The 11,303-nt window shown below is 37.9% G+C and overlaps 1 protein-coding gene across 3 annotated transcripts; it reads right to left on the bottom strand.

Moving 5' to 3' along the window:
- Positions 1-268: 268 nt before the first annotated feature.
- On the bottom strand, positions 269-2,741 carry LOC115992664 (transcription factor bHLH87-like). 3 transcript variants are annotated; one of them, XM_031116892.1, is made up of 3 exons: positions 2,710-2,741; positions 1,893-2,069; positions 269-1,693 (listed from the first exon to the last, which is right to left on the bottom strand). In XM_031116892.1, exon 3 carries the CDS (start codon positions 1,682-1,684, stop codon positions 284-286), a length of 1,401 nt encoding a protein of 466 aa, XP_030972752.1. In that variant the 5' UTR covers positions 1,685-1,693; positions 1,893-2,069; positions 2,710-2,741; the 3' UTR covers positions 269-283. The 3 variants fall into 3 exon arrangements, with proteins under 3 accessions (XP_030972752.1, XP_030972750.1, XP_030972751.1); XM_031116890.1 differs by lacking the exon at positions 2,710-2,741 and adding an exon at positions 2,345-2,693; XM_031116891.1 differs by lacking the exon at positions 2,710-2,741 and adding an exon at positions 2,345-2,624 and having other exon boundaries at positions 269-2,069.
- Between the last annotated feature and the right edge of the window lie 8,562 nt (positions 2,742-11,303).

The raw sequence follows: 11,303 nt of genomic DNA, 5'->3' as shown, positions 1-11,303 counted from the left end.
GGAAAAAGCCATTCTCATCAGTTAAAGAGTTTAGAACATAGTAGACCACATAGACATATAATAATGAAAATTCTGATATGGGCCGGGCCACAATAGATTTTTCAAACTTTTTTTTTTTGGGGCTAGAAAATGGGATTTGGGATGTTAATGATTGGTACTGAAATGATGTTGAATATGATTAGGGGATCTTTGGTTAAAGTATCTTAATGCAGCTTAAGGGACTTGATAGTACAATGGAATTTTTTTTTTTTTTTTTTTTTTTGGGGGGGGTTGGTCACTGTTTTCAACTCTGTGAATGGTGGATATGGTTAGGGTTTTGGAGTGGTAGATGGGTTTGCATGGGAAAAGAAGGGTTAAAAGAAAAGGCAAAGTCTGCAGGAGGACAATAATTCATTGTGTCAAGTTTGTGGCCAAGAATTTCTAGTGTTTTGACTTGTGACCTGAGAAACTTGAGGTAGTTTGCAGCCTCATCAAGCATTGACGCAGTGTCCATCTTGCTTCCACCAGGAACCAGCCTCTGCAAAACCCTAATTCTCTCACTGATTCTCTCCCTCCTTTGCCTTGCAGCCACAGTTTGTGGATCTGTGGATATTTTAACATTCTTCCTCTTTGGCTTTTCCATCACCTCCAAACCCAAGTTCACTGGCCTAAAAGCTGCAGCCCTATAAATCATTTCCTTCATTTGTGCAATGGCCTCTGGATCAGGTTCTTCAATGGAAGATGATACTGATGAAGTTGACTGTTGAAAGTTGATGTTGGATGAGCTTGGTTGCTTCTCTGATCTAGGTTTTTTGGATTTTGGTGGATTCTCAGAGATGAGTTTAAAACCACCTTCTGAATTATCAGAATGATCATTTTGAAGAAGATCAAAACAATGATAGTTTGGAACAGCTGCCTTGAGCTCAGTTTGATCATTGCTTCTCTTTGTAGAAACAGGCTTGCATTCTTGAACTTTTTTTCCATGATTGACATAGAGATCCGAGGAATTTTGAGACAAAGTCTCATCAATCTCATTTACAGGGCAGTGTTGCATGTCATTGTTTCTTGCATTATTGGAGGCATTATTCTCGGACTCACCTGATGAAGCTGCACTGCCAGAACCAAAGCTCCATAAGTTTCTGCAGTCAGAGAATAACATGGAAATCCCATCATCTTCGGCCGATGTGTCTGTATTGCTATTGGTAGCTGAGAGCAAGCAATCCAATGACTCAAGTGAGCATGTTGTTGCTTGAGCCTGGCCCTTTTGTAAGCCGTTAATGACTTGTGATTGGAGTGGCAACCTAAAACCCCCCATGACACATCTCGGTGGGTTCATGCTGTAAGGCCTATTGATCAAAGAAGAAGGATATAATTGATCAGATGTTAAACTTGTCCCAGCTCCTAATTTTGCAACCATTGTTTCTCCACGTAACATCATAGCTTCTTGCTGGTGGGATAAGTTGTTCATGTTTGACTCAGCTCTCATTGAATCCAATAGGACAGCTGGTGGCTGAATCATGTCACTCACTCTTTCAGAATTTGTATAATTATGAGATGTTTGAGCGTGTTGGAGCACCTGAATTGGATTGAACAAGCTGGAATTTGAGTTGGACAGAACCAAGCTTTCTTCAAGACCATGATGGTGATTACTCCACAAGGATGGTGTGTTTGTGCCTTGTAAGCCATCCCAACCCAAACCATCCATTGATAATTACTAATATTCAATATGACAAAGTAGGTAACTCAGTCAAAGAAATATCATCAAGAAAGAGAGGAGGACATGAATATGAGATAAATCAAATAAACCATCAGATTCATGGGAGATATGTCATAGTAATATATGCCAAATATCTTTGCAAAAGAAAGGCATTTATATGAACAAAAAAAGAATAAGTGTTGTACATAGGACTTACCAATTCCAGGATTAGCTGCCTTCTAAAGAGGAATACCCAAGAACAAGTCAAGTCACTTGTTTGAGTCTTTTTATGCCAATAAGAGAAGGAAAATGATCAAATTAGCCTCAGCTTTATAGCAACTTGTGCCCAATCTGGTACTGGCCAACCAACCTCTTAAATCCTATATCATGAAAACTGTGATCATAGAAACGGAAAAACCAATGCAAACGTCAGTTTGAGCAAACAAATTTTGTCCACTATTATAATGAAGACAACCCCAAAGAAACTCAAAAGAAACCGCTTCAAGAATTCACACTAGCTAGTAAACATGAAAATAAAAGCATCCCAAGAGAGAGAGAGGACAGAACAAGTATATAACAGAAAGTTGGCTTTCTTTGATTTAAATTGCATTACAAATTAAATACGCAAAAGAAAGACAACAAAGAAGGTTTTTTTTTTTTTTTTTTTACCTTGAGCTGCCATGGAGAGCCAAAATTGATACAGTGTTTTGTTTGTTGAAAGGTATGCTTATATAGATGGGAAGAACAAATGGTTCAAGTTTATAATGCAACAAATATTGGTAAGAGTACTTGAGCATGTATGATATGAGAAAGGGAGAAGCCTAATAAAATATACTGTTAATAGTTGAATGAAGTATAATGGGGTTTGAAAAAGATAAGGCTTTTTAGTCAGTTTGGTGGGGTGTGAGAGTATAATATATTTTTGCAGATGGGGAGCATGAGATTTCAGAGAAGCATTTTAAATCTTAACTAGTTTATTTGTTTAATACATACTATGTGGATTTATGTATTTCTTTAAGTGGGGAAAGTCTGACCTCCTTTTGTTGCTTATGTTATGCTATTCCATGCGCACTGTAAAGTTTCAATAAAACTGCAGTGAGAATGAAAATAAAGGCATCTTTAACAGTACCACTTTCTTCTTAAAAGGATTTCCTTTAATCATAGTTTTAATCATAACCTTTACTGCTTCACTTTCTACTACAGTACTTTTTATTTTGGTGAGAAGATGTACCTGGTACCACTCTTTTTCTTAAAAGATTTCAATTACTCATAACTTTGAGCAATCTGTCATTTTTATAACCGTCCATAGGATGGAAACAAAAGTCTAAACCTTTATTGCAAAATTTGTCCTATTGAACTATTTGTGGTTTGTGACGGTATGTATGTAGACAATTTTATGAGTTCAAATCTTATTATTAGACTTCACTTTAAAACAAAGAAAAACAAAAACAAAAACAAATGCATTATGATGGGATGTAAAGTTAGACATTTTTTGTTTTACTAGTTGTAGGTCTGTGACAAAAGTTTACCATTAATAGGGGGATTTACTTGTTTTTATGTGTACCTTTCATCCGTGCAATAGAACGATGTCAAATCATTAGCTTCATGATACACGAGGTGTAATGGTTACAGACAATTAAACTCTTACCAAGCAAGGACAATAATCACCTGTCAATTTTAGCTTGTGAGTTCCACATGTACATCAGTACATGTAATAATTGGACAAAATAAATGCTTATGTTTCCTCCAGCAACATTATACCTAGGTAGATTAAATTTGTACCTTTGTTGATGTAAATAGTGAAAGAAGTACATTTCACAAACACTATAGCACATGAAAAACCTGAAAAAAGATATGTGGGTATGAATCTTAGGATTACCATTTTGAACAAAAAAAAAAACTGGCAGTGGGACTGGGATGTTTAGAGCATAAAAGATATTGCCAGGCAAGCAGAGGTAGGCAATAGCAGAGAGAAGATATAGCAGAAGCAACTTGCTAAATGTTAACAGAAATTTGTCTCTTCAATACCTTGATTTTTCACTTTGTTTTTATCAAAAGAGAGAGAAACAGAGAGGTATCAGCTGAGTTCTGAAACCTACCCACATGCGCCCCATGATTACAGCTCAGTGAATGGGTTACCATAGTATTTGCTTATAACATCTCTAATTGTCAACTTTCATGTATTTCTTCACTTCTCTGCAGATCAACATACAAATAAGTAAAACTTAGATTTCTTGAAAAAAATTTAAGGAAAACCCAAGAGAAAGGGTGAGAGAATTTAAAGACAAAAAAAATACCTAACCAGTCATATTCCTTTGCAGTATTGAATTGACAAGTAATTATTCAGTTTTTCAAGATTTGTTTTCACCCTATTCAATTTTTCTGAGATTAGTTTTCACTCCTCTCCTATAATAACAGGTTTTATTAATTAAATTTATGATGAAAGGGATCCACTATTTATGAAAGATGGGATCCATCATTTATAAGAGAGAATAAGCATTAGTCCCTTGATTTGACACCACTTTTTGTTTCTTTCTTACCAAATTTGAAACCCTATTGATATATCACACAATGACATAAAAATTTGAGAGAGAGAATAAATAAAACCAATTTATGCCACGCAAACTGGAAGTTATAGGGACAACTTGTTCAAGAGTTTTGTAAGCTGACTCAATGATGAACTATGTGTCACCAAATTTGACCCTACTCGTTTGTATTTTGAATAAAGATGTCAATTATGAGCTCACATTGAACATAGCCTAGTATTACTAATACATGTACCTAAAGGTAATCAATGTGAACCCTCCAAAGTTCTAAGGTTTCGATTGATTTAATGCTTTTCCATTACTAAAACTTTTATGTCGAAGTCATATATAGTGTCATCTTTTGTTCCTCCCCTCACTATCTTTATAGTAGCATATACTTAAAATGTCAGTTCTAAAATAATGACTCTTTACTATCATGTCAAATAGTAATGGATTTTTATTTTTATTTTTATTTTTCATTACCAAGGGAATTTGAATACATGTTCACTATTTAACTATGAAATATTTTACCAATCATGAATAGACTAAGTTAGACACTTAACAATACTCCTATGGTTAGCCAAAAGAAAAGATATAGTACTATTTCAATCTTTCTTCTTCTGTTTTGTCCCCCATTTTCTTAACATAATTTCATAAGAAATTCCATCTTGTTAATTGAAACAATACCGAAATAATAATAATAATAGCCGATGTTCAAGATCATAAGTAATAGTTTCATGATCTTCTTGTAACTCTAAACTGAAAATTACATGGGAAGTAATAAACATAAACCATAGTAATTTCATTCACAAATCATTTTGGTTGTCGAACATTCACATGTCTTATTATAAAGATTGCAAGTAGCCACATTAAACCTTTAAGACTCAAGAGTAGCATTATATAGGCTTCCAAAATATTCCAATCTTTCTCACACAAAATTTGTCTCTAAATCAATTTGGAAGAATTTCTTTTAATTTATTATGTGGTGATTTAAAATACTATCCATATATATTATTTAAACATGTCATAGGATTCGTTAACTAAGTCATCTAACTAAAACAACACATGATGATCATTTTAATTGTCATATAGTAGGTAAAGGTATTAGATACCTCTTGACATGTCCCACTGCAATTTACTAATGGAAACAAACATATAAATTAACCCAAAGATTATTGGTAACTTAATTGTTTTTAAAATTATATATATATATATATTATTAGTAACTATTAATCTTTTTATTTTTAATTTTTTTATCATTCTTATTGTGTTTTTACTACCATCTTTATCTGGTCTTTCATAAATTATATATCTTGCCAATGCAACGAGTTAAAATTATTTTTGAATTACTAATTCTGCCAACCATTCTATAATGTAGAATCTCCATTTAAATTGGTTTAACAATTATTTTTTTTACCACCCGCTTGTTAGGCAGGAGCAGGATGAGCTTAGGAGTTGAGGGGAGGAGGTGTTGGGTTCTATTCTAGCTCGAGGGGAGTTCTTTAGAATATATTAGGATAAATCATTTTTAAAAAAAATCAATCTAAATAGTTATTTTTACCCCAAAAAAGAAAAGAATCTATCAATTTTTTAGATTTTTTTTAATTTAAAATAGAGAAATTTGGAAAACAGTAAATTTTAAAAATAAAGGAGGGAAAAATAATTTAAAAAAATGATTTGGCTTATTTCTAATATTTTTTCAACTTGACATTTCCTTTTATTTTAAATATACAATAGAAAGTGGTAGTGGATTTTAATCTCCACTTTTTATTTTAGTTAGTGGATGATATAACAATTTATCATTAAAACAAAAAAAAAAAAAATTATAGTTTAAAAAGTACTGAAAGTAAGTCAAATCCTAAAAAAAATAAAAAATAAATCCATTTTTTATGCACTTTCTCCTCCTTTTTCCATCCAAATTTGTCTTTACCTAAAACACAAACGTCAAACTTTCCTAAAGGATACATGTGAATTGAGAAGCCTTCATTTGGCTTATTTCTAATACTTTTTCAACTTGACATTTCCTTTTATTTTAAATATACAATAAAAAGTGATAGTGGATTTTAATCTCTATTTTTTATTTAGTTAGTGGGCGATATAACAATTTATCATTAAAACAAAAAGAAATTACAGTTTAAAAAGTACTGAAAGTAAGTCAAACCCTAAAAAAAATAAAAAATAAAAAAATCCATTTTTTATGCACTTTCTCCTCCTTTTTCCATCCAAATTTTTCTTACCTGAAACACAAACATCAAACCTTCCTGAAGGATACATGTGAATTGAGAGGCCTTCATTTGGCTTATTTCTAATACTTTGTCAACTTGACATTTCCTTTTATTTTAAATATACAATAAAAAGTGATAGTGGATTTTAATCTCCATTTTTTATTTAGTTAGTGGGTGATATGAAAATTTATCATTAAAACAAAAAGAAATTACAGTTTAAAAAGTACTGAAAGTAAGTCAAACCCTAAAATTTTTTTTTTTTAAAAAAATCCATTTTTTATGCACTTTCTCCTCCTTTTTCCATCCAAATTTTTCTTTACCTGAAACACAAACATCAAACCTTCCTGAAGGATACATGTGAATTGAGAGGCCTTCATTTGGCTTATTTCTAATACTTTTTCAACTTGACATTTCCTTTTATTTTAAATATACAATAAAAAGTGGTAGTAGATTTTAATCTTCACTTTTTATTCAGTTAGTGGGTGATATGGAAATTTATCATTAAAACAAAAAGAAATTACAGTTTAAAAAGTACTTGTGGGGCCCAGCAATTCGTGGACCAGGCCCATTTGCCCTTAGAAAGTCCGAGGGCCCAATCCGAGGAGAACTGTGGCCCAAGCTCCATGACGCCGAATACGGACCAATTTTTGGGAGGCAGCCGAGGACAGTCTAGTCCTCGGCAGGCCCATAATCTGCCCAGAATAAAGGGATAAATTCGTAAGGAAATCCAAAATACCTTGGGGCGATTACCCTAAATACCCTTCTGGATAAGGCCCGATGCCTGGCAGAACCGTACTCTACAGCTTTATCAAGTCATCCCCAACAATTCCGGGATTAGACTGATGGGACCAATGTCAGTATTTGTAAAGACTGACCCTACACGTGGACGAAGGACATCGAACGCACACTAGTATAAAAGGAGAAGTAAGTGAATCTAGCAGGGAGAGGCAAAAAAGGGAGACTTCATGAGGAAGATCGCCGGAACGATCCATGCACAGAACAGAGAAAGTCCTCCGTTGGACAGCCGGAAAGGACCACAAGGGCCCTCGGATCAAGTCCGAGGATCCCATTCTCAGAGGTGGCAGTATGGCGGGGCTTTAAACGTTTAGGCCCAGTCCATTTTCCACAGGGATCTTTCTGAAATCCAGACCGAACCATCCCACCGTGACCAAGCCCAAGCTTTTCAAGCCCACTCTCTACAAATCGTATTGTGAGGGATCTCTCCCGCGTGAACCCGAAGATGTCACTGGGCCGCGCAGGAACCGTGTCCTTACAATTGGCGCCGTCTGTGGGAAGCATGCGCGCTTGGCGCAGGTGGCGGTGGAGTCAACTCTCTACTAAGCAAAAATCCACGGAGCTTCCTCCGTCTCCTTTGACGTGCAGCTGTTGTTCCGACATAAACTTCTGCTAGGGGCTACTCCTTGCAGCGCCCATGGCGTGGGCAGCCCTAGGGGCTCTTGGCCTCAAGCCGGCTCTCCCCGCCCTGATCTAGGGGCTTACATCCGAAAAACAAACCAAAAGTTTTGGACAGAACCAAGGCCTTGCATGGTCCACGGACTCAAGCCTGTGGGGAAACCAAACACAAAAAAAATAAATCTCGTAAGTTTTGGACAGAACCAAGGTCTTGCATGGTCCTCGGACTCAAACCTATGGGGAAACCAAGTACAAGAGATGAAAATCAAAAGTTTTGGACAGAACCAAGGCCTTGCATGGTCCACGGACTCAAGCCTGTGGGGAAACCAAACACAAAAAAAAAATAAAATAAAATAAATCTCGTAAGTTTTGGACAGAACCAAGGTCTTGCATGGTCCTCGGACTCAAACCTATGGGGAAACCAAGTACAAGAGATAAACATCACAAGTTTCGGACGGAACCAAGGTCTTGTATGGTCCTCGGACTCAAACCTATGATAAAACCAACTACTCGTAAGGAAAAACTACATTACGTAGAATTTGGATTCATCTGAGGAAAGCTCCCCACTCGCCATTGGGTCAGTTCCCAAACTGCGGGGATTCGCAAGTCTGCTCTTAGATCTGCAGCACCAGGGGAATCGATGCGACGTAGGGCAATACGTCACCTGAGAAACAATTTGAGTTCTTTACCCTCCGTCAACTCCTTGGACGGTACTCTCATACTTATCACAGAATATTCAATTGTTATTTTTGCTAGTTTCCTGAGTTAAACCTGCTATGAGTTATCGCCGTAAGGTTTGGTAGTGTTGGTACATTAGAACTGATTGGATTATGTTTCAAAACTTCCTGCTCTAAGTATCATTGAAGAAACAGACACAGGGAGCACACCCTTCCACAAAATAATGTTGCAAAAAGAGTAGTATTCAAAATAAGTAGGCAAAATTTCTTTTCTTATTAGAACAAAGAAACAGTACAGCATACAACAAAAAGCTGAAATCAACTTGTGATAAAACTTGCTACATGATAGAAAGGAAGGTTACAAGGAAGCAAGAGAAGGCCGAGGAGGTAGCACAGACGAGACGTGGGCTACTGCTTCGAGGCCTTGTCCCTTCCCCCATGCTTTCGCATGCCCATAGCTCCGGCAGCAAAGGAGCCCAACTTGAGCCTCACGCCGCAGTGGGGAGGACGCAGGTAGCACAGAGGAGAGGTTGGCTGCTGCCTCAAAACCTCGTTTCATCCTCAACGCTTTCACGTGCCCGAAACTCAGGCAGCAAAAGAACCTGACCTCAGGCTAACACCATCTACAAAGAAGATGCAGGGAGCCGAAAGTTGGGAAGCCCCCGCAGAAATTTGCCGGCTGCAAGGTAGACAGTGCTGATGGTGGAAATTCCTTCTTCGGACATACCAAAAATCTGGCATGACCAGAACCTGCTTCGGATTTTGACTAAAAGCGTGGGAAACATCCTCTCCCCTCTGTCATAAGGGAATATTTCTTTGAATCTATGCCTTCGTTGCCCGTATATCACTCTTCTGAGCTTGAGGAGAATGTGGCGCCCTTGCGGCGGAGAGAGTTTTTCTTCCCCGACCCTTGTCTCAAACATGACTTGCTGCGGGAGGAAGCTGAAGGAGGAGACTAAGGAGCTGGTGCCTAGGCAAAGAAACTTGCTCTCTTATTTATTTGAGGAGATAGGGTGGTAGCATTTAATTAGCGCAGCTTCCCGAGGAACGCTACAGACAAAACGTCTCCAGCTCGACTTCCAACAAACCTCTGCAACGACAAGACTAAAGGAGCCTCGTCGAAGTGCACCTCGAACATCGGGACACCCAGAAGTACCGCGTGGCCAAAGATTATGGAAATATCTCATGACCCGTGGGCCTAGTAAATCCGCGGCCCATGCCCTTGCTACATGATGGCCCACGGACTACGGGCCCCGCCGGGTAATAACTAATGCCGAGGACAACCTCCTGCCCGGCCGTGTACGGGATACCTGAGGAGAGGGAATAAAACAGAACCAAGGCCTTGCATGGTCCTCGGACTCAAGCCTATGGGGAAACCAAGTATAAAAATTATTATTATTACAAGTCATGGACAGAACCAAGGCCTTGCATGGTCCTCGGACTCAAGCCTATAGGGAAACCAAGTATAAAAATTATTATTATTACAAGTCATGGACTGAACCAAGGCCTTGCATGGTCCTCGGACTCAAGCCTATGGGGAAACCAAGTATAAAAATTATTATTATTACGAGTTTTGTATAGAATCAAGGCCTTGTATGGTCCTCGGACCCAAACACGGCATCAAGCCTCCAGTTCTCTCCTCGGCCAGCATGGGTAATCATTACTTTTCACTGGTCGGCCTTATTGGGCCAAACACTTATATTAGGGTTATGGCAACATCTTTTTATTATCAAGTATTTTGGTCTTAGTTGTCATCGGTTTAGAGACTTTCTCATTGAGCCGAGCAGCATTTACCAATATACAAAAACATAAACGGAATATGCAAAATGAAATAATAAACACTTTTATTAATATAAGAGATTATTACAATGTACGAAAAAGGGCTCAAACAAGCCTATACAAAAGGAGAACTGCTGAAGCAACGATAACACTCGCAGTACAGAGAAGTAAACAGTCAGGCTTCTTCTAAAACTCATCTTCAAGGTCTCTTCAGTCTCTGCCTCAACATTGCTCATATCATGACAAGAACCTTCTTCGGAAAAGGATGAAGGACAAGGAAGAAGAATTGAAGGAGAAGGAAGAAGAATTGAAGGAGAAGGAAATAGTAAGGAAGAAATCAATGAAGAAGATGGAGGAGATGAAGGAGGAAGATGGAGGACATGAGTAAAGAAGGAGGAGAAGAAGAGAGAAGGGATGAAAAGAAAGAAAAGGAGCAAAAGAGGGAAAAGGGAAGGCACCAGGACGGAACTGGTACTGGGAAGACTATAAGAGGAAAGCGGAGGAGGGCACCAAGGAGCAAAAGAGGGAGAAGCAGAAGCACTTAGCCCCTGCCTCAGCCCTGACTCCTAACACGTTGGTGCCATATTAGGTATGCACATGAGGAGCCGGGTGGTGCTGGTCTTGGTTGTTCTCGACTCAGTCGCGCCGAGAGTTCGACACGACGAGTCCCTGCTTCGGATTTTGGCTGAAAGAAAGGCGAGACAAATCTTAAGTCTGCGCCACCCTTGTCCTGATTGAGCCATTTCAAGTTTTATCAGAATATGGTGTCTAGAAGAGGGGCATGATTTCTTCATCATTTGGTGCGATCTCAGAAGAATAGAAGGGAGTTAGTACGAAAGTGATGGCCTCCTGCTTGCCTTCTTATAGGAAGAGCAGAACGGATGGCATTAAATGCATTCAACCTTCCCAAAGAATCTGAAGAAAAAAGAAGCGTCCGTTCCACTTCTCCACCTTATCAAATAAGCCGCTGGATATAAATGAGCCTCATTAAGGGGAATTCATTAAGGGC

The sequence above is a fragment of the Quercus lobata genome, chromosome 5 (genome assembly GCF_001633185.2).
Source record: "Quercus lobata isolate SW786 chromosome 5, ValleyOak3.0 Primary Assembly, whole genome shotgun sequence".
In the NCBI taxonomy this organism is placed as follows: Eukaryota; Viridiplantae; Streptophyta; class Magnoliopsida; order Fagales; family Fagaceae; genus Quercus; species Quercus lobata.
Note: the sequence above shows the minus strand (reverse complement) of the source record. Positions and strands in the feature narration are given on the sequence as shown.

What these genes read in the sequence shown, in the direction of transcription:
- LOC115992664 (XM_031116892.1), bottom strand. Translation starts at nt 1,684, where the DNA reads ATGGATGGTTTGGGTTGGGATGGCTTACAAGGCACAAACACACCATCC.